Source organism: Necator americanus, chromosome III, assembly GCF_031761385.1.
Source record: "Necator americanus strain Aroian chromosome III, whole genome shotgun sequence".
NCBI classification, from domain to species: domain Eukaryota; kingdom Metazoa; phylum Nematoda; class Chromadorea; order Rhabditida; family Ancylostomatidae; genus Necator; species Necator americanus.
This window is the reverse complement of record NC_087373.1, coordinates 20,357,697-20,380,778: the sequence shown is the minus strand read 5'-3', so window position 1 is coordinate 20,380,778 and position 23,082 is coordinate 20,357,697. Positions and strand designations below refer to the sequence as shown.

General features: G+C 42.2%; 2 protein-coding genes across 2 annotated transcripts; both read left to right on the top strand.

The window, feature by feature from the left end:
* Positions 1 to 201: 201 nt before the first annotated feature.
* RB195_010243 (uncharacterized protein) lies at positions 202 to 4,400 on the top strand (the record flags this gene model as incomplete). The annotated part of the gene is made up of 3 exons (XM_064191155.1): positions 202 to 364; positions 499 to 517; positions 4,358 to 4,400. 3 exons carry the CDS (start codon positions 202 to 204, stop codon positions 4,398 to 4,400), a joined length of 225 nt encoding a protein of 74 aa, XP_064048738.1.
* An 18-nt stretch (positions 4,401 to 4,418) lies between these two features.
* Positions 4,419 to 23,000, top strand: RB195_010242 (uncharacterized protein; the record flags this gene model as incomplete). The annotated part of the gene is made up of 15 exons (XM_064191154.1): positions 4,419 to 4,465; positions 6,834 to 6,947; positions 7,017 to 7,128; positions 11,610 to 11,721; positions 11,778 to 11,889; positions 11,999 to 12,143; positions 13,317 to 13,482; positions 17,438 to 17,534; positions 19,461 to 19,525; positions 19,656 to 19,728; positions 20,188 to 20,303; positions 20,501 to 20,574; positions 22,257 to 22,370; positions 22,438 to 22,551; positions 22,872 to 23,000. The coding sequence occupies 15 exons, from the start codon at positions 4,419 to 4,421 to the stop codon at positions 22,998 to 23,000; spliced, it is 1,590 nt and encodes a 529-aa protein (XP_064048737.1).
* Positions 23,001 to 23,082: the final 82 nt, after the last annotated feature.

Genomic DNA, 23,082 nt, shown 5'->3' with positions numbered 1-23,082 from the left:
GGAAACTTAGGAGTAGAGGATTTCTAGGTCGAACTGAATTGCAATAGAAGATATGGCTTGGAAGCAAATACAAACAACCCGAACTCTCAAAATCTCTGTGCCCCGTTTTTTTTTTTGCTTCCGACGGAGAGTGGACGGCTGTGCGGCGGCAATTTCACTTAGCTCTGAAATAATATTCGGAGATGGTTATTCCTAATCAAGATGGCAAGGGTTAGACTAAGCGTAAGTGAGAATGTAAGTCTTCGAGTGCGAAGAAGGAAGGGTGACGTCTACGGAGTGATTGATCGAGTTGAAGCTACATTTTGCGACTGCAAGGCTTATCAGCTGCTGCCCCCAACGAAAACGATAGGCTTCCTGCATAGCTGTGAGGAGTCAGCGCTGCCTTCTGGAAGTCCACATCATTGCTTAGTTAGATCCAAATTCCGGTCTCTCCCGTCCATTTTGGCGTGTTTCTATCTTGGATCTCCTTTTCTCCTATCTCTATCTCACTGTATTAAGTGTTTCCACATGTGAATTGGTAAGCAGCTCTTTTTCGAACGCATTATACTTTTTTTTATCTCCGAGGAACTACCCGTGTGACGTTTCTGAAGCATTTCAGTAAAAACGGTAAATATACGTTCTGACATGTTCCTAGGTGTATTCAGGATTTCATGAACAATTAGAATGGATAGCAGAAAAATTGACCTCATTTTGTTTAATTCCCTCAAAGTTGCTTCGAAACACCACAATTGCCTATGTGAACATGGCTAAAGCATAGCTCACATGGTCTTTCAAGATGATCTAAGTTTTCGATTGTCATGCTCACGAAGCCTAAAAAAGTGTAATTTGCTCCTCCTGTCCACATTTGAAGAGAAGTAGAAGTTGTGTGTCGGATTTGAAGTGGTCTCATCACTCCGATATTTTTCCACTCGCTTTTGATGCCTTTGCATTTTTTATCTACGCAGCTGTTACTTGCATTTGAAGGTTAAAGGCATCACTCCACGAATCTGAGGAGGTACGTATTTCAGGTGGAGTACTCGTATACGGGATAGTAAATTATGGAGAGGGGGTGATTCCGTCCATTTCTTCCCAATTGCCGTAAAAACGGCCCGGAAGATACGGGGTCAGGCGTTCTGGCGCACTATTTTCTACAAGGAATTCGACTGGAGCTTGCCAGCCTTGTGCGACGCTGCATCTTCCGGGTCGTTTTTTACAGCAATTAGGAAGGAATGGACGGAATCACCCTCCTCTCCATAATCTACTATCCCTTATACTCCACCTGAAACCTGCATCACCTCAGATTTGTGGGATCATGCCTTTAAAGACAGGATTTCTTGAGACGAATCCCGCTGCCCAAAAAAAGAACAAAATACAAAAAACGTCAGACTATTTGGAATTCAATGAGTTTGTAACAAACAATCGCCAGTGGTAGCGCGTAGAAACGGCTGTTGTATTATTGTATTAATACTGGACAAAAAGTCACACCCCAAAAACTCTTTTCTTTTTTTTTTTGTGAACTTTGAGTAGAAGAACATTTTAGATTCTCGTACAGTATAACTCAATAAAACCGATTCACAAATGATGTAGCCGATCTTTTATACATGTTGATGTGTGAAAGTGTTAGTCAACGAAGTTCTGCAGGGCTCTGTAAAGCCCTCAAAATTCACAATCGGTTTATTTAATTCCGGCTATCACTTGCGTTTGATCGTGTGACTGCTTTAAAAACTGCTTAAATTGCATACCTACGTTATGCAAGACGGCCTATGCAATTCGATACGAGAAATTGTTATCGGGCTGAATGCTGAAAAGTAGTGAAGAAATTTTCTTCACACGTTTCCATTTCACTTGCACCCTTGGTTGTCCAGAGTTGCTTCGTCAGATAAACTGACACATCTTAGTCTTCTGATTTCAATCTAACTGTTGTACTTTTGAGGGACTTTTCAAGGACCTTTAAGCTTCAACCAATAAAGGTGTAGTCATACCCCACTTGCTGCTTCTAAGCTCTGGTTTCCTGGAGTTGTTTGAGTATTTCTGAAATTCTATGCTTGCTTGTATGCTTTTTCATCGAAGCACACCGTATGACGGAAACACAAAGCAGTCACACTTCATTAACTATTTTCAACAACGAGATTAAGATGGAAAGGTGAAATCAGACGAACAATTAACACAAAACGATTCTACTTTATTTGTTTATGGAAATCAAAACATTTGACTCCTTACTTTCTGAAGAAAACACTTGTGAATTCAACCAATGTTCTCTTTGTGGCTAAATAATTTTCTCTGTAATCTGTTGACGTTGTTGGTCGGCCATTCTTAGAAAAAAAAAAGCCTTTTTGGTGACATCTCCGACAAATTTTGTTGAGAGTTGAATACGCAAGTAACAAGTAAGTTACTACTGATACTGCTGCTTGTTGCAATGAGGAAGAACGAGGACTGTGGTAGAGAACGTACATGTCAGGCTGCATTTCGGACTACATATATTTGCTTGTAGGGATTCCTAATTTCCAAAGCAGCAATTAACCTTTTGTGTCGTAATAATTTTGCCTCCAAAGAAGCATTTTTGGAGGAAAGAGGGCTAAAGAATGTGGCATGTTCACAAATGCTTTTGCCTTAAAGGAATCACCCCACGAATCTGAGGTGGTACGGATTTCAGATGGAGTATTCGTATATGGGATCGTAGATTATGGAGAGGGGGGGGGGGGGGGGGGGGGGTGATTCCGCCCATTTCTCCCTGTATCAGTGGAAAAGGATGATGAGAATCCATTCTGACAAGTCGGAGGCAGCGCAAGAGTGGCGCGCTGCGATTGAGGACGTAAGAAACAGCGTTCCGGGGTTGTTCGTTTCTACTGATACGGCGGGAGATGAACGGTATCACCCTCTTCCCCGCAATCTACGACCCCGTATACGAATACTCCACCTGAAATCCGTACCACCTCAGACTCGGGGAGTGATGCCTTCAACCATTTTTTAGACTCAAAAAATCATCGGGTCGTTCGCTGACTGAGTTTTTTTGATCAGCTACAGCCTACAAAGTTCTCGATGAATTTCGTGCGATTTCTGACTTAGATATGTTTGTGTTCCGGAGAACACCGCTGTTATCTTTCATGAATTTGACCAACGAAATATCGATTTCCAGAAAAAAAAAACATTCCAAACCTAAAAAAAAGCTTATTCCGCTTGAGATTTCCATCAGATCTGCACAAACAGGAGATAATAGCAGGGACATGTATGCATAACCCTGTTTGTGACACAGTTATCTGAGCACTTTGATTGTTTTTTCAGCAAAAGTCTGTCAACAACAGTGAAAAAAAGAGAAACGATAAGGTATGCACAGTCAATTTCAAAGCGTCACAGCACTTTGAGATCTAAAAATTGACATGCACCTTTCAATTTTTTCAATCTGTGCGGTCAACAAAGAGTCTTTTTCCTTCACATTTCTTATCTTACTTCAACGGAAATGAACACATTCATAAGACACAGAAAATCCAATTGCTTGAATTGATTGTATGTTAGGACAAATGTCACTTAGAAATGATGCTGCAAATCTTTCGAACATGATGGCAGAATCAGAAAACAATCAACATGTAAATTTTCAGCAGCAGACGAAGTGGCAGCACCATCTTTCACTTCTTGTCCATATTATCGTGGTCTAAAAGCATTACACTGACCTAGGCTGTTGCATATTTGGAAAGTAAAACATAGATTGCTTTGCATTGTTCAATTTTTTTTAACGCCAATATCTTCGACTTCAAAGAATCGCAGAGAAAATGTAGTTGGGGGTGGAGAGGCACACAGCGGCACTCTTATTTCTAGAAGTAAAAAGCTAAATCAGACGGGCTCCTCTTAAACCTAAGCGTTAGTATTAGAGGATCTATGAGATGTAAGCTGAAGTCACTAGGAGAAAAAATGAAGATAGAGCTTCCATAAAGAAGAGCCCTCGCCTCACTACAACTTATCCTGTTCGCAGACGCAGTGGTGATCCCTTACTACTTGGCTACACTTGTTATGTAGTTGTGTACAAAATTCGTCCGAACTGAAATAGACGTGTGACAGTTTGCGTTGTGGACAGGATTTATTATTTATTATATTATCTTCGATTCCGTTTTTCATGTGACGTTATGGGGATATTAGCTAGTTGGAGCCACATTTTTGTCAGACTCATGTGACTTGTATCTTGAACATTCCCCCTCAGAGCCTTGGTATTACGTCCCACTAGGTTCTTTTTTGCTGGAATTCCAGAAGAGGGGATGTATTTGGGGATTCATGGCTTTTTTCTTTCCATTCATTCCATGGATTAAAAAAAATAGAGTTCAGAAACGTCTAAACTGTGTTACCCTTTGTCTTTTAATGTAATTTTCATTCACAAGGCGTGTTGCAGGAACGCACATCCAAAGACTACCGCGACGACGACGACGACGTAGCAGCGATCGTCCGCAGCCATGAAAGTCAAGGCGAGCCAACGGCGTAGCACGCTGCAGAGCATCAAGTATGCCTACTTATACTAAAATATGCACCATGGTGTCAAAAAATTTAAAAAAATTTAAGTAAAAACCAAAAATTTAAGTAGGCCTTACGGCGAAAAGAATTGTGGAAATGTCGCCACTACAGTAGTTTCTTGGAGGTCGTTGGTTTCTTAAGGTCTTGTCCTGTAGGGATTGTTCTATTTGTAGTAAAAAAAAACCTTTCGTTTTAAACCAAAGTAGCCACGAAATAACACCTAATTCCGATAGATTCTCGTTATTATTGCTAGTTACTGCAAACAATAAACGAAAGATTACATGGTCAACCACACAAACAGCTCGCACTGCATTCAAGTTAAAATTGAGTGATTATTTCTGTCGAACAGTTTTTTATCTGCAAAAACTGATAAGATTGACGGCAATCGTCAAAAAAAAATGAAGATAGCAATGTACTAGTTTCCAATGTCCACGAAATATCCCATTGAGCTCCTTAAGATTTCCTTGTGTATTTTCTTAATTCCAAATCATGTGTGAGATATTGCACTACTTTCGTGACTCCCCATATTTTCTTTTTATTTCTAGGCTTACTATACATGTGTTTCGATGTTTGCAGTTTTTCCAGTACTAGAAGTGTCACTTTTATATAGTGGATTGAAGAGAAACAAGTAATTACTCTCCAAATGGAACTTCCCTTTCTCCTTTTTGTAGTGCCCCTTTTAGGGAGATGACACATTGTGTTCCTCATTAATCACATCACACTATTCAGTTTCGCTGTTTCCTTAGCGAAGTAGGAGTTGCACGAAGAAGGATTCTTGGAATTCAGAAGTAACCGTAACCGCGTCATCGCGTTCACTTTCGGAGGCACGAGAGCGTTGTTCTTACATGAGCGTTCACTAGTACGCGTCATTGCGCGCCCATTGTCACTTCCAGTACGAATTGCTCTTTTGCTCCAGCTCCTTGCGAAAATGCAGAGTATGCGCCTGCGTGTTCTACAGCACACCTCTGCGAAATTATTCCCATGCTTCTTCAATGTTGCTTCATGTTCTATCGATGTTTCTAGGCTTCTTCGTTTGCATGATTGCATCTGTTTCACACCAGAATCATATACTGTAGAGATCAAATACTGGGAGGTCCGGTAGAACCATAATTAACTGCAAATAACTAGTAGACAGAAGGCAGAACTGGTCTATGCATTATCTGTCATTTCAAAGACGTTTGAACGAAACTTTCGAAGAGCTCCTAGTAATACTCTGCAACTTTACTCCTTCGTAAGTTGGCTTAAAATCAAACCATAACATCTTCCAGAGGAGTTAAAGAAGGAATTAATGTGAAAAAATAATAGAGAATACGTGCAAGTACATATTCTCCTCACTGTGGATATGACGCTGCAGTAACTATTGTTGTTATTAATGTTTGTGTTTTTTTTAAATCAAGAACGCAGTAAAATGATCAGCTTCTTACTTTTGTCTAGGGGTCTCGCTTCGAAAAGTGCTTAAGAGCACCTTTTTTCTTTTCGAAAATGACAGGTTTTTCGCGATGTGATTCCTACAATTAGTTTGCAAGGTAGCTCATGATTCGATAAGTGTTCTTATTATGTTTTTCACCTCGCAAAGGTTATGTGAGGATAAAATGAAAGAAATAGTGGACAAATGCAACAACAACAATAAGGAGTGAAACAGTGGTTCAAGTACACAGAGGTCACTACACAATATAAATAATATGCATGTTGTAAATAGAAAGCATTATACATATGATATTATGTATGATAGCGAACTCTTACAACACACACTGAACGCAACCCATAGGAGAATCGTAGATGATCCACTGAAGTAGAGTTCGGGACGTGGTTTCAAGAATAGCAATGAGCAAAAGAGAAGCGGAACATCTCCTACAGATTCGGGAATGAAATTCCTCACTAACATCAGGTTCATTAATCTAACCAACAAACAAACTCACATCCAGGTGTAACGGCATTGAACCACGTAAACTGGAGATCGCCTTAATGGTCCAAATATCCGATAAGGGAATTTTCTACACACATATAAATAATAAAATCTACTTTACTAATTTGCCAGTAGACTAATTTAACTGACTTAAACTGGTAACTAAACGGTTTTTATTTAGGCGGTCCTACATATTCAACGGGCTGCTTTGTTGGTAAACTCAGACTTCTCTCACAGCCTGAACCTGAATCTGGGAAACCTGTTTCCCAGATTTAGAGCGGCGCATCTCGCTTTTTGCTGCTATATTTTACATTTACGCGATATTGTAAACCTCGTCCAGCACCTTGTTTGCCTTACCACTGCCTTTACTGGTTTACAATATATATATATATATATATATTCATGGATTAAGGGTACATCCAAAAAATAGAATAGAAAAAAATTGTTTTAGTGCTTGGATGACAGCGGTGCCGTTGAGTCCTAGCGAGAAATCTAGGCGATCTACGCTCTCGCGTAACGGAACTGTTAAAAGTATTTCTGGATCAATTGTTGAGAAGAAGAAGGTGTAGGTTGTTGCAATGCTTTTGCTGGACTGAGCAACAATGAACACTAACGAACAGCAGTGATCTTCCAGGGAAGAAGCCGAAACTCCATGGAGATCTATTTACCTGCTCACAGCCATATGTATGTTTTGTGGCGTGCAGTTCTCGATATACTTCCCGACATTGTGGCCGTTCCTGAATAAGGTGAGCAACGAAAGTTGTTTAACTTCAGTATCCAATTAGCTTTTAAAAACGGCCAGTCATCGACAGAATATGAAATAAACTGCTAAACACCGAGCAAAAGACGTATGTGAGAAGGCTCCCAAGTAAACTGGTCTCTACTAGGGATTAAACTGCATAATAATTCCGAACTATCAGTTTTCAGCAGTTTTTTCGTAGTTGTGAAAGGCCTCCTGGGCTTGACAGCGGATGGTAAACAATATCAACATCCAACTGTGCTGAACTGCCGAACACTATCAAGTGAACTCCAACAAGCCGCTCTATCCAGACTTCTGCGATATCTCTGTGTGCCTTTTGCTACACTGCAGGAAATACGCATGAGAGACGAGCCTGTCATCAGAATCGAAAATTACATCATATATTGCGGTGATGCTGATGAGATCAAAGCAGGTGGCTGCGCGATAGCTGTGAAGAACGATTGCAAGAACCTGGTGGAGGAATTTGGCTCAACGTCGTCTAGATGCGCCTTCCTACAACTGCGGGATCGCAGAGGACGTAAACACTGGATCGTAAGTGCTCACGCACCTACGGAAACCGCTGAGAACAACGGTAAGGATGACTTCTATGATGAACTCAATGCGTTGATGTCTAAAATTGTAAAGCCAACAGGTGGTCATTGTCAACGGTGACCGTCTGGTCGACCTGTGCGAACAGACGGACCTCATCATCGCTTCCTTGTTTAGGAGGAATTATCGACGCCATCAGTTCACGTGGCAGGGGTCAACCCTTTTAACGCCTGGAGAGCAGCGCAAGCGGAAGATGAGAACTCTTAAGCTTCATCTCGACAACGTTCTGGCGAGGAACATTCCTCAGTCAGATATCCGAAAACCTAGAGCTGTTCGGGTCGTCGCGTTCGACTCTGACCACCGTTCAGTTCTCCTCAGCTTCAAGATACGGTTCCACAAGAGAAACCGAGGAGTTCATCTTCAACCGAAAATCGACATGGCAGGTCTGAAAGACGACAAATGCAGAACAAGATTCTGCCAACGCGTGTCTATTCATGTTGGAGTAACGAGGAAGAGGCTTAGCGATGCGGATTCCTTCACAAAGTGCATAAAGGACGCTGCAAGGGAAACGCTCACGGTTCTATTGCCGCAGAAAAGGCAGTAGAACCGGGATCGTTTCCCTTGCATACCCAAGGCCAAAAGTAGCCAAGTAGCCGTCTTAGCAGCTTTCGTTCCGTGCAATCAAGCCTCATCATCACCGTAGATGGTGCTGCCCAAGCCTCCGATCATGATGTACATCATGATGGGGCGAATTGCGGATAGGTGGAGTCGCGGCTTGGCTGCGTTGGTGATGGGGTGGACCACAGGCCTTTCGTTAAGGAGTTAAATGCAGAATAGGCTTTAACGCATCTTGCATCTGCTGAATATCTTTCTCGTAGCTGCCATTGTTCTTTGGCGTACAGCCCAGGTAACAGAACTCATCGACGAATTCTTCGTGATGGGTGCACTTTGTGAAGGAGTCCGCATCGCTAAGCTTTTTCCTGGTCCGTACTCCAACATGAATAGACACACGTTGGCAGAATTTCGTCTCGTATTCTTCATCTTTCAGACCTGCTATGTCGATTTTCGGTTAAAGAGGAGCTTGGTTTCTCCTGTGGAACCGTATCTTGAAGCTGAGAAGAACTGGACGGTGGTCAGAGTCGAACGCAACGTCCCAAACAGCTCTAGATTTTCGGATATCTGACTGAGGGATGTTCCTTGCCAGAACTGTAGTCGAGCTGATTTTTTCGGAATCTTCCGTTTGCGCAGTTCTTCGGGCGTTAAAAGGGTTTACCCCTCCCACGCGAGCTGATGGCGTCGATGATTCCTCTTAAACGTGGAAGAGATGATGAGGCCCGTCTGTTCGCATAAGTCGACCAGACGGTCACCGTTGTCCGACGTGCGCTCCGCTGGATAATACCATTTTCCTAGCACATCGGATTGCTGTTCGAGTCCCATCTTCGAATTTGCGTCGATTCCGACAATGACCACCTGCTGGCTTGGCATTTTAGACACCAACGCATTGAGTTCATCATAGAAGTTCATCATCTTACTGTTGTACTCAGCGGTTTCAGTATCCAGAGTTTACGTCCTCTGCGATCCCGCAGTCGTACAAAGGCGCATCTAGACGACGTTGAACAAAATCCCTCCATCAGGTTGTTGTCATCGTTCCTCACAGCTATCACGCGGCCACCTACTTTTTTCTCATCAGAAAAAAAAAGAAATCGCCGCAGTATGTGGTGTAATTTTCGATGCTGATAACGGGCCGATCTCTCATGCTTGTTTCCTGCAGTGCAGCAAAAGGCACACAGAGATATCGCAGAAGCCTAGACAGGACGGCTTGTTTGAGTTCACTCGATAGTTCTCGGCAGTTCAGCGTGAGGAAACGAATGGTTGTTGTCAAACTTTCCATGCTCCCTTCAGGCAGTTGACCTTTCAGTTTACGGGCTTTGGCTGTATACTGGACGACAGCACCTTTTTGCAACGTATGGGAATCTTTTGCCATATAACAGTGCAGGTTATATAGCTCGTACGCTCCAAATGCGCACATTGGAATGCCTAGTTGCGTTTAGTTAAAGTAGGGCCACCACGTGCAGGTAGCAATCAGACTCGTATACGCGGCCCCAACGGAAAACCCATACTTCGAGTAATATTTTCAAATCGTGCCTACACTGTACATTGTGTTGGGAACAAAGAAGTGTTTCAAGCTGAAGTTAGAATATTCTCCAAGTGTAGAATTGACGCGTTTAGAAAGAAATCTATGAAACCTTTCGCTTTCATTTACAATAAAAAAGAGGAAAAGAGGAAGAAAGCGTTGTTAGAACAATACAAATCTAATTTCAGATAATAAACAGAAGAATTTCAGAGAAAAAAGAGAATAAATAAACTACTATTAATTTCCATTGGTCAATGAAGGGGAGCGGAGCGAACACCACAGAAAGTCTGAAGTCCGACTTTAGCTGGACGTTCAGACTGGTATACTAATAAAAGTGTTATGTGGTTGTGATGCGGGCAACCACATTACACTTTTGTTAGTTATTGAAACGCACAACTAATGAACACAAAACATTTCAGAATAAAAACTGTGCGAAACGCATATATCCAATCGAGGAAGCTATAAAGCAGGCTCTTTCTTCGCATTTTTGATTTCCTAAAAATATTCTCAGGTTTGGTTGACAACATGTTGCAGATTTTTTTAAAACAATATATGACCTCTGAACAGAAACCTTTTCTCTTTTTTGATGGAATGTTTTTTATTCCTATTTAATTCTTTCTACACCTGATTTTTTGGTCACTTTTTCAACTTTTCCATTAGTTGGAATCAAATCCAATCAAAACTGAAGAACATGTCAGAGCTTACTGCACAGTTCGAAATTCCTCATTGAAAGGGCATGGTTTGACTTTAACCACCTCAAGCAAACGATACGCTTGTCATGAGGGTTACAGCTGGGTAAATTGGCTTTTTTTCTGGATTGGATTTTTCTTATCTTATGTTGATGAATGTGTTTCAATTAACTATGCAGATGATTGTTTTCATTATCATGAAAAGTATTATTCGTGAGGGTGCATTTTTATTCTTCCACAGAGCCACTACTTCACCTGCCTAGGAGTCTCGTCTGAGAGTGACACCGCTTTGAATGATTTCCGTGCGCACAATGAGCCTTAGAGGGCTTATAAAATGCGTCTGTTTCACGATTCTCTGCCTTTAAAGCAAAAAATCACTCTCAAACTCAAACATAACTTAGAACATAGTCTGAGAGCCCATCTGATAATACTGATAATACAGACGGAGGAAGCGAAACTTCCACAAGATCGTTGTTCCTTTAATCGGACATCGCGCAATCACAAAGGTTGCTTCATTCCAATAATATCAGAAGAAAAGCTATGTGAGTAATGCTAAACCCTTATTTCTCCCTCGGCATTGAGACTACGGTCATTTTTTCCACCCTCACCAGATTACAATGCACGTGCGTCAAAAATCCATTTCAGTGGTTAGAGGCAGCATACCACGAATCTGAGGTGGTGCGGATTTCAGGTGGAGTATTCGCATAGATTACGGAGACGGGGTTAGTTCCGCTCATTTCTCCCTGCAAACAGCCGCCTCCAGAATGCCGTTTTGTACGACGCCATCTATTGCAGTGCTCCACCCCTCGCTCCGCCTCTACCCTGCGATTCGAACTACCCCGATAGGCAATGGGGGAAGCTAAAGCCTGCAAGGGTGGCGCGCTGCAATAGAAAGCATCGTACAAAACAGCATTCAGGGGCCGGCTGCTTGCAGTGAGGGAGAGATGAGCGGAACCACCCCGGTCTCCATAATCTACGACCCCGTATACAGATACTCCACCTGAAATCCGTACCGCCCCAGATTCGTGGTATGCTACCTTCAGTTCTTCAGTAGAGAATACATCTGCACAAAAAAGAACGCTATTTCCTCACTCTGTTATGAAAATACGTTTCCAGGTAGATCCAACAGCTTCTGAGACATTCTTTGGAATTATTACAGCCGCCTTTTCGATTGGTCAAGGATTGGCATCGCCGCTTTTCGGGTTTTGGATGAATCGTTCAAAATCTGGTGAGAGGAAGTTTCGTTGATTTCATAGATATTCAATACCTTAATTTGATTAACAGTTCGACAGCCAATGATCTGCGGTATAGTCGTAATGATAGTATCAAATATCATATTCTGTTTCGTGGAGGCATTCAAAGAGAAGGAGCGACGTTGGATTATGATGATTTCCCGGTGAGTCTATTCGTCCCTCAACTATTCTACATAATGCTTCTTTTTTACTTCCAAACCCAGTGGGTGGAACAGAATTAGCTTCTGACTAGCCGAAAGTGACATCGTGCAGATTCTTCATTGGTCTCGGAGCTGGAACGGTGGGTGTAATGAGAGCCTACGCATCGACGGCCAGTAATTTGAAGGATCGCGCTCGCGCAATAACATTTATCCAAGCCAGCTACGTTATCGGTATGACCGTCGGTCCCGGAGTACCAGTACGTCTTCCTTTGTCATGGAATATAAATTGATAATTGAGAATGAGCGATATAGTAGAGAATAAAAATAAAACGAGAGAATAATGGTTTACTGAGAATGGGTGCGAGGTTGTACAAAAATTGTAACTAAAGGGCGGAAAAATTCGAGCGTTCTTAAAATCGCTCTAAAATTTCGCTAAGGGATATAAATACATTATATTCTATTAGCGGATTTCGAAACTCATATGTGCATATACTCAGTTTTTAAGTGTTTATTCTAAGGTTATTATTTGTGTTCTTACTGTGTCACTAAGTTCTGTTATACCAACGACCCTTCCCTAGGATTACATACAGATATCTATAACATACAGAGAAAAAAATCCGGGTCCGCTAGACTCCAATTGTATTGAGAGTACAATGAGGGTATTGGGGGTTTCAAAGAAATTAGTAGAATGTATTTTATTCAAAGTATTTTCCATCACGAGCTACGACTTTTTCAATGTTCACGGCAGCATACGGATTCCGCGTTGAAAAATTGTCAGTGATGGTTTCGTTAGGTTGGAGTAGTTCATAGCAGATCATTCCGAGATGGTCCCACCAGATCCATTGCATTAGCTTCTTGCCATGAATATTCAGTTTTGACGCATGGCCGGAGTGACCCCACTATTCTCCGTGCTTTGAGTCGCTGCAATTTTTGAATTTTTCGTCTCCTGTCATGATTCAATGCAAAAACACTTCCAATTTTGTCTTCGAAGCAGCTGTTCGTACGTGAAAAAACAGCGCTTGACGTTTCTTGGCTTTAGTTCATAAGCAACCCAGCTTCCTTGTTTCTGCAGCGTACTGACGGCCTTGAGACGGCTTGAAACCCCCTACTGAGTCACTCCCAAAGTCTCAGAGAGCTCCTCTTGAGCGCGACATGAATCTTGGTCCTGAATCCTTTGTCGCTGATGTCAAAATCTCCACTTTAAGGTGTACTTTGTACGAGGTAAGGTGTACTTTTGGCATCTTTTGACGCGTTTTCGGTTGTAGGGATTAAACACGAGTGGAAGGATGAGTTGCTAAAAATCACATTATTTTAGACAATGCAAATGGGTTCCGTTTAGACATAAATAAAATCGTACTTTCTTTTCTCATTCTTCTTCCTGCACAGCCTGGAATCTTCGACCAAATAACAACAAAACCATTCTTTTTTAGGTTGCATTCACACCTATCGGTTTCCCCGGTTGGGCTGCTGGTCCACTGCATTTCAACATGTACACTGCGCCTGCATGGTTCGCCTGCCTCGTATGTATTGCATCACTCGTCCTGTTAATCATATTGTTAGAAGAAAACTACGCTGGTCTTCAGACAGAAGGCGGAGGTAGGAAAGATCAATTGAGGGAAAATCGTATTTTAGATAAGTGTATGAAACTTCTGATTCCCAAGTGCTCCACTAGTTGTGATTACTTACTTGACTTGAACGCAACCTATCACGATTTTGACGCGGTGCGGAACCCACAGCAACAGCGCTGAGCCCGGCTAGTCGATTGCAGAACCCAAGCGTGGTTCCTCTCATCTTTCGCTTATCGTCGTGAAAAAATGGCGTTGGAACCGCTTTATTTTCTAGGAATTAAGTTATAACGCGCCTCTGTGTATACGTTCCGGTCACCTCAGCAGAAAACGGCGCGTGCACAAAGTTGGTCCATTGCAACCGATTTAGTGAAAACGTCGTCTCCCATGCCGTATTTCACGAAGATCAGGGAAAGATAATAAAGGTAGACGGATCTTCCTTCCGCGGATGCAAAATCAACTTTCATCCATATATGTATTAGTCCCGGAAGCTTTTTCCCCGGCTTTTTCTTCTCTATGACCGAGCCTGCTTCGTGGGTTTTCTTTCTAACCTGTTTGTCTTGCATTATTAATTCTTCAAAGCTGCGATTTCAATTCTCTATTTTCCTCCTTTTTTCTTCCAATTTCCAATCTAATTCTCAGTAACAGAAGAGACCAAGGACTACATCTCTGTTTTGGTGATGCGGTATCTTAAGGCTAGAAAGAATTGACCAGTTGTCGGATTCGAACGCGACGTCCTGTACAGCTCTAGATTCACGAACACTCAACAGAGTAATGTTCTTTATCAGAACAAGAGCGAGCTGGGATTTGAGAATTCCCATACTCTGTTCGCGCTGCTCTCCATTGACCGTGCAAACTGATGGAGTCGACGACTCCTCTTGAATGTGTAAATGATGACTTCGTTTGATGACTACTTCTTCGTACGGTTACCATTGCCCGACGTTTGCTTCGTAGGATCACATTATCTTCCAAGCACACAGATTATTGGTCGAGTTCCTCATTTGCATTCCCATCGACTACGGGAACTTGTGGTATTTTGGAGCTCAGCGGATTCAGTTTATTAGTAGGGCGTTCCTGTTGTGCCCGCTTCTAACCAGTGCTGTTTCGTCATCAACTGCAGCACCACCATCCTCGCCACACAGCTTTTGATTGAGAAGCATCGTGGGCAGCAAAACCGCTGTATCTGTATCATTTCTGCATTTGGAGGAAGCATTTGGTCCACGAGAAATCATCTCGTACGTTGTCATGCAAGAGCAGTCAAAGGGGTGTAAATCCTCCACGCCGCTCCGCAAACTCGCGTGCTGTTGGCACCGAGTGCCTTAGGGATAGTTCCAATCTCCTCCGGGCTGTCTACATCGTCATCATGAATACCACAAAGGGAGATCTCCAGAAGCCAGCATTTAGACTCTACTCTTCCTCGATAACGTCTTTCTGTGCCCCAAAACTGGAGCAGCAATCTCAAATCTTATGCGAGAGGCTGGCAATGTTTGGGTCACGAAACTGAGAATTTGACGTCCGATGTAAATGAGACTGGCACCCTTAGGACTGACGTTTTTTGCTATTTTTTCTTCTCTTTATCCAACAACTTGACACTTTGAATGTCTAAAAAAAAAGGTTTGGTGATGTTCCTTGAGTTGAGAGAAACTTCGACGACCCTTTCAAGTTAATCACAACAGATAGGGACGCTGTGCACTATTCTGCTGAGAAATCTCACTTTTATAACTGAGATATACTCGATGTTGAAAGTGAAGAAGCGAAAGGACCGCGAACACATCACCCCATCTCATTTGCAGTCTCCCCCGAAGGCGATTAGCATCTCTCGAGATCCACTCTAACGTTCTTTTAGTCCATCTATGATTTGCTTCTGATATGTATTCCGTTAGGGTGCGAAGACGGGACATTGCTCGTAACTCGGAGCTGCTAAGACCGGCAAGGTATTTTATTCCCTGGTTAAAGTTCAGAAGACATCTCCAAAAGGTTCTGTGAGTAGTGAATAGCTTCCTACACGTGGCAGTGGAGTCTCCCCTTTTTCGCTGCGTAACGTTCCCCTCTGGAAGAACTGTCGAGTTGAGGAGATAGGCAAGGAGATCTTGGTCCGCAGTTGGTCCGTAGCTTCCCTGATAGGTTTGAATACTGCCCAAGCTGCTTTCATCCTTCTATTCAGTTCTTCTTCCAAGTCGTTCTCCATATTCAGAGAACGTCCAAGGTAGACGTATGACGAAGTTCCTACGATCTGGAAGTCTTCAAAGTGTACTCCTCCGTCCTCGCAGTGGGCGTTCTTCATGAACTGTGTTTTCTCTGTGTTTATTCGCAAGGTCGAAGATTTTGGAGGAATTTTCCTTTAACACCTATGCCGTCTTCAAAAGCTGGTGATTCCATTATCTATTGTAATGCAAGCGTGAACACCTTCGCCGATATAGTGTGGCCTTGTCGTACTCCCTTTCCAATGGGTATTGTGAGGCGGCGGTTATAAAGCTGTATCTTACCGCTGCGTCGATTGTAGCAATTGGCTAATGTTCTCACATACGACGAGTAAACACCTTTATCGACCAGGGCTGAGAGTATTGCATTCGTTTCTATGCTATTCAAGGCTTTCTCATACTCGACTATCGTTAAAGCAAGGGGTAGGCGATATTCTGAGCAAATCTCTATGGCCCTCGACATGATGTGGCTATGGACTACGCAGCCGAACTCCTAAACCAGCTCGTTCTTGAGGTTGAGGTTCATCAAGCCTCCTACATATGCGCAAGAAAACGATTTTGGTGAACATCTTGTATAATATGTTCAGGAAGTATATCGTAGGTCAATTCTGAAACTTCCGAAGGGAGAATTCATGGTGGAATTTCACCAGTGGAAAATCCGGGCTTGTAACAGGAGTTGACGAACGGAAAAGGTTCGACTAGAACATTCTGTGATGATTTCCATCTCACGACGAGAAAGTGTGCAAATCCATTCTTGGCTGCTAGCAGAGTATTATAATTGTGAACTCCCTGCGGCACTTCTTTAGACTTGTCTCTCTTTGTGCTGCTTCCACAAATTTCTTCTGCCTGGCTAAGTCATATTTTTTCACTAGGAGACGGTGATCAGAAACACTACAAAAGGATAGCACTATCGTAACGTCAAGTAGGCAGTAGCTTTGGTAGGTGACTATGTAGTCGATCTTCATCGCCTTTGGGTGATTCCCATGTCCACGATTATCGAGAAAGGGAAAGAGGCGAGAGGCAGACAACAGCCTGGCGAGATGATTGCCGTTTTCACTCCGGTCCCCAAGTCCAAATCCTTCAATCCTGTATTCCTCTTCTGTGGTCTTTCCTAATTTTGTGTTTAAGTTTCCGACAACGAATTTGTAGGAATTCTCGTTGCGGATCACTTCCTCCAGCTCTTCACAAAACTCGTATAATTTGGATCCATCAGTTCGACGTCCGGAGTCACCTCTACGCCACCATGAGGCGGTAAACCGTCGTGGAGGAGTGGGGAATTTAGTCATGTAGATTCACTACCACAGAGTTTTTGTCGGAGCATAGCTACTGCATTGCCAGACCGCACTGATTGGTGAGACATGAAAAGTCTAGGACCACGTTAAGTGAAAGGAATGTGTGGTGCATCGCACATTTTTCCTTCTCTTGTATACGGTCTCGACAAAATAGCATGGGATCTATATGTCCCAGAATTACACTCATGAAACTTCGCTAAAACTGATTGAAATTCAATAAACAGTGGCAACTGCATTGGTACCGCGGCCAACGCTTTCTGGAGTATCCGTCACTCAGACAAAAATATTCGCCGAGATCCCCATTGAAATCTGTTACTGTGGACCTGCTGTTAGAAATCTTTTTCTGTGCCCAAGACTTTGGAAAATGATTCACTGATTTCCAGTATTGTGCCTAGAATTTAGACATTTGCATGCTGAAGTTATTTATTGCAAGTCTTGCTTTTCCGTTGTAACAGCAGTTGCTATCTTAGATTCAAATCAGAGACAATTTCAGACGATTACAATCCTCTTCCCAAGTACGATGTGTTTGCTGTTTCCGTCTGCGTCATCACGCAATTCACTCTTATGTTTATTATAACTAATCTCGAAACGTAAGTGCTTTGAGGAAACATTTTGCTTAAAAACAGAGAAGGTCAGGGTTTTTGAAACCTCTGCGATGCATTAGGGGTGGGAAGGCGGAGGAGGGTGTAGCTGTTTGACCGCTTGACGTATTCGAGAGGAGGACCTAAAAGGACAAAGTGCTATGCTTAGTGGAAAAAAGCTACGAATTCGGGCAAGTGCTGAAATAGAGAGGGGAAAAATTTTATTGATATAAAAAAAATGCACAACAAAGTTTCTAAATGGCAGGAAACGGGAATTCACTCGACATCATTCATAAATTTTAAAGGAAATTCCTATATTATCCAACAATCTCCAACTCCTCTCTTCTTGAAACCTCGGCATTGAGAACGGTATTTATGTTTACTGCGCTGACGTTTCTACAATTTCGTCTTTATCTTATCAAAGGTCTGAGAATGGTTCGATGTCTTTCATGCTATGACCTCGAATCATTCTCAGGGCCTTGATGCTATGCATAGCTCACCAAACTCCTCCTCTCTCCTTGAGAAGCCTCGATATCGTTTTAAGTACACGACGCAAGAACTCCGAAAGGAAAACAAACTGATCAGTCTCACCGACAACGGGTGGTTCACCAACCTCGCTGGTCGGTGAGGCAGCTCAGTTCGTTTTCCCTTTGGAGATCTTGCGTAGTGTGCTTAGAACGATATCGAGGCTTTCCAAAGAGAACGCATGGCATCAAAGACCTCGAACCATTTTCAGGGATTTGATAGAGACGAAATTGTCGAAAAGGCAGGCCAATAATAATGTTTCACCAAAACCTCGCTGGCATAACCAGAAAACATAAATGACTCCTATATATTCTCTCAAATATTCAAATACTGAATAAATGACTCCTATATATTCTTTCAAATATCTCGAATATAATATCTATGAATATGGATGAATCAATTTAAGTATCTTTTCATATTAAGATCTGTGCGTAGTCTGAGTGTCTTATCACTTTTGAAGGGCGAAGCTGCCCTTAGGCAGCTATTATATGCACAACTCGAAACTCAGTTCAGTATATCATGATATTTACTTTTCATTTTATTTTATTTGTTCACTTGTTTTCTCTCGGTTTGTTCGTAGTATTTCAATTCTAAGAACAAAAGTTTTTTTTTGCTCTCGTTTGTTTAACATTTGGTAGCACATTCTTTTTGTCATATGTTTTGGCTACTTTTCTCCCATAGATTCCGTTCTTCTCAAAAGCGTGGCTGTTTGCCCAATTAGACCCACTCTCGACCACGCCTATGGACACCCCCGTCGCCCAGTTACCTTTTTGTTCATGATGCTTGAAGCCGTTTTACACCGGAGTTAGTGAACTGGAATAACATGATGAAGTGCAGCACAGTCAGATTCTCCTTCTTCGTAGATTATTACTCAAAGATGAGGATGCCACCAGTGAGAAATCAAATTAGAAGGTAACGCGAAATTAAAGCAAACCGTTGTCACGAAAGGTATCCATGGAAGACTGACATTTTACTGCTCCAGTCACATCATAATGTAAATATTGTAAAACGTGTTGATCTGATTCCTAGGAACATGGATTTCTGTGCACTGTTAGTGTTCCTTTGACCAATCTGATGTTCTTTTAATTTGCTGAATTCGTCTTTGTTCTCAAAAATCAACAAATATAAATTATACAATTATAAATAATCAAGATCAAATAATAATCAAATATATACACTTCCTCAATATACTCTATATATATATATATATATATATATATATATATATATATATATATAAACTGCTTTGTAGGAAGTTGCGTGTGGATAAGACTGAAAAAACCTATATGATACCAATCCATTTATCTGCGAGTGCCCATCTTGATAGCATCTGAGTATAGTCGAAAATACCTTTTACTCACGTGTGTTCACTGAAAAGAAAATACATAGGAACTGATGCTTTTTTTCTAGAATCGGGTCCATGTACGCAATGGCCATGTGGGGCTGGACAACGAAGGAGACTGTCGTCTATATCGGTAATCAACCAGTAATGGCATATATTCAAACTTCTACCTCAGAAAACAGCAATTTATATCAGTACCTATGTTACCCGCTACAAAACTGTGGCGACAAGACCATTTGTAACGGAACCCTCATACTTTTCAGGAATTCTCCAAGCTGTCAATGGAGCGGCTAGTGTGCTAGTCTACGCAGGTTTTGTGGTAAAACTGGGTGACTAGTGAGTGGATTGTTAGTTTTCTTTCTGTAGACCAAAGAACAAAGTAAGCAAAGTAAGAGTTGTAATAGTGTATAATTCGAAAATTACCGATTTAGCACGAGTTTTGTCAGAGCCGCTCTTGTGTAAAAATAGCACTAAAAGAAGAGATCCAGTTGTCCTTGCTTCATCTTCTGAAAAGATGGCGAGGGTGACAGAAAGAGAATAGATGACTGGTGCTTTTGTCGCAGTAGACCAAAGACATGTCGCACATCTCAGTCACACAGCGGCTCGTGAGTTTAGGCGGGTTAGACAGCCTCCGTTGATTACTACTCGGAGGAGATATGCCGAAATTACGACATTCTTGCACGAGATCCATGGAGCATTTTTCTCATTTTTAATATCTAAAGAAAAAGTATGGAACGTGAAATTGCTTGATTGGTTGTGGTTCCAAGTGGGAGTTGTGAAACTGATATCTTGCAGTGTCTCAGGAGGTCGCGAACGTGTGTGGACAATGATCGGCCTGGGACTTGGATTGATATATCACATCGCAACGTTTCCGTATCCAGTCGGTTCGACGCTGAAATGGAATCCAGCGAGTAAGATCTTCTGAAGTAATTTCTATAGCGAATAGGACACAAATTCTATGAGGAAAACCATCCTTACCACTCAAAACTAACTCTGACTTGTTCTTCCGGAAAATTGCTCTACTACCACTTCATTTCTATCCATTGAATTCATTTCGGCTCTCAACAGACAGAGAACAAGCCTTGTGTTCGAAATTTCTCTTCCTCAGATACTTCTGACAGTGGAGACGAGAATGTTGGATGTGACCCGAGCAAGTATTCCTGGTGCAACTCTGTCCATGAGGCTCGTTTTCCTTAACATTTTACCGTCATCCATCTCAATTTAATTATAAACAATGACTTGACCAAAAGAGTCCTGAGGAGATGATAGATCGGTCAATTTAACCAATGTATTTAAAATTAATGTAAATTGGCGTTACTCCGTGCTAAATTTGTCACGAAACAATGAACATCTCATGTACAGTTGAGTCTAGACGACCGTAAAATAAGATTACGTACTTCACTGATACGCAGTCGACTTCGACCACCAAAGCCTAGAAAATTCAAAATAGCAATGGATAGTGAATATTTTACCTTTTTTAATCCTGAAATTATGAAGGATTCAAATCTACTTCATTTAAGAGTTGAGAAAAATCTTTGCATCAATGCTATCCTCCTAACTCGATGAAACATCATTGGCACTCGTTTATTAACGAAAAGTGAGTGATGATGCATTACGTGAGACAATGAAGTATGTGAAAAACGTCTACCTTCCCACAAAAATCTGGGTTTTTAGTAAGTTTTCTTCACTCGAAATCATTTCATCTGAGATGTGACACTTTAGTAGCTTTAATACTCGGACGTTTCGGAGGGCGGTCGTTAGGTGCCCACAGCCGATAATGTGCAGCCGAATCAGTGCCTGTAGAATAGGCTATCGGCAGCCCAGAGCAGGCACATCTTAGGCCACCTATGATCTCTAGGCCACGCCCACCAACGAGTTCGTGCGCCGTGTTTGTGTTGCAATAACGTGATAGAGTTGACTTCTAGGATGGTTCAAAGAACAAAAAGATGACAACGTAGCAACGTGGAAAGTGAAAAAAATTAGAAATGAAAATGTTGATGAATGTCTAGATTGTCTGCATCTGTATACAACAAAACATCAGTTTCGCTGCTCCTCTAGTTCACACGGTTCACTTTTATCCTTACAGATTACCCGCCTGAAACCGGCACCACCACACGAATCGGGTGGTGCGAGTTTCAGGCAGGTTACGCCTATACGGGGTCGTAGATTGTGGGGAAGAGGGTGACTGCGTTCATCTCTCGCTGTATCAGTGCAAACGGACGACCCCAAAGTGCTGTTTCTTACGACGGCTGCTGTTGCAATGCGCCACCTTTCCGCCCGCCCTCGCCTGCGATTCGTCCGAATGAGTTTTCGACGAATTGCAGGCGGGAGGGCGCAGGGTGGCGCTGCAATAGAGGACGTCGTAAGAAACAGCGTTCCGGGACGACGGGACGGAGGAATCTACGACCCCGTATAGGCATAACCCACCCGAAACTCATAACACCCCAGATTCCTGCCTAATGCCTTTAAAAGAGAACAGATTCTTGCAAAAGTTCAGCGAACGTCGACTTTTTAACTCCGTCTTCTAGTTTCCATTGCGCATTTTTGTTAATATTCTTCAAGGACTTGCTCTAAACGGTGGCAGCGGTGAAGTGGGGGACGAAGGGAGCGCCCTGCAGCAGTCTTCAAAGATGAAATCAAGAATTGCTTATCGCTATTAATGACATATTAATGACCAATGTTCTAACGTGGCTACAACTCCACTAACTTGATTTTACGGAAGGACCGTTAAAAGACTGTACTTTCATAGCAGTATCATTTCTTTCTCGGATGTCATAGGCCCTAACTTTTCTTGGGATCACAGTAGGAGAACATCACATCTATGGACAGCAGTGTTGAAATGATTTGATTTTAAAGATTTGCAGGTGAACTTTTGGCTTTATGCGGTACTGTACTGCACATTGCTGGCGGCCTGTTTTCCTGTAGTGAATGTTTCTATGAATACACTTTTTAGCAAGATCCTTGGAGCAAGGCGACAGGTGGGCAGCACGTTACAACTACAGTTTCCTTTCATTCTTTCCATCTCCACAATATGCTTATTTGTAGGGTACAATGCAAGGCATCATGTTGATGTCCGGCAGTCTGGCGCGAACACTTGGACCACTTCTTGTGTCTTGGTTATTTCAGACTCATGGACCCATACCAGTATGGGGAATAGAGGTACGATAATGTTAACTTCAAAAAAGCGAACCATCCCCAATGTTTCTTCTTCGAGTAAACTTGAATGCAAACGTAGATTACTGACAACACGCTAATGCGAAAACAGCATCGACTGAATAAGAGACGATACCTCAAGATTAGAAAAATACGAAGAGTACAGCATGATCTCAAATTATACAAATGAATAGAATGAATCCCAAGGATTCATTTCCGATCAATTTCAGAAAAATCGAAGTACTATAAGTGTGGCTCTTTGCTGCATGTTCATGTTGACAATAATCGATCTAAATGTATAGTCTCCATCAAGTATTCCATTTCAGTTAGGCACGTTGGGTGGTGCTCTACTCCTGTGGCTAGTTCTGTATCGACGACTGGTTCCGCTGAAAATACCTCAACTAGCATGCGGGGAATCGATGAAATATGCAAATGGAACCAAATACCGCATGTGATATCCGTTGATCTCTGTGTTCATATCAAATTAATCCCCCTCCTCTAAATATTAAACAGATTCTCAAACTAAAATAAAAGTCT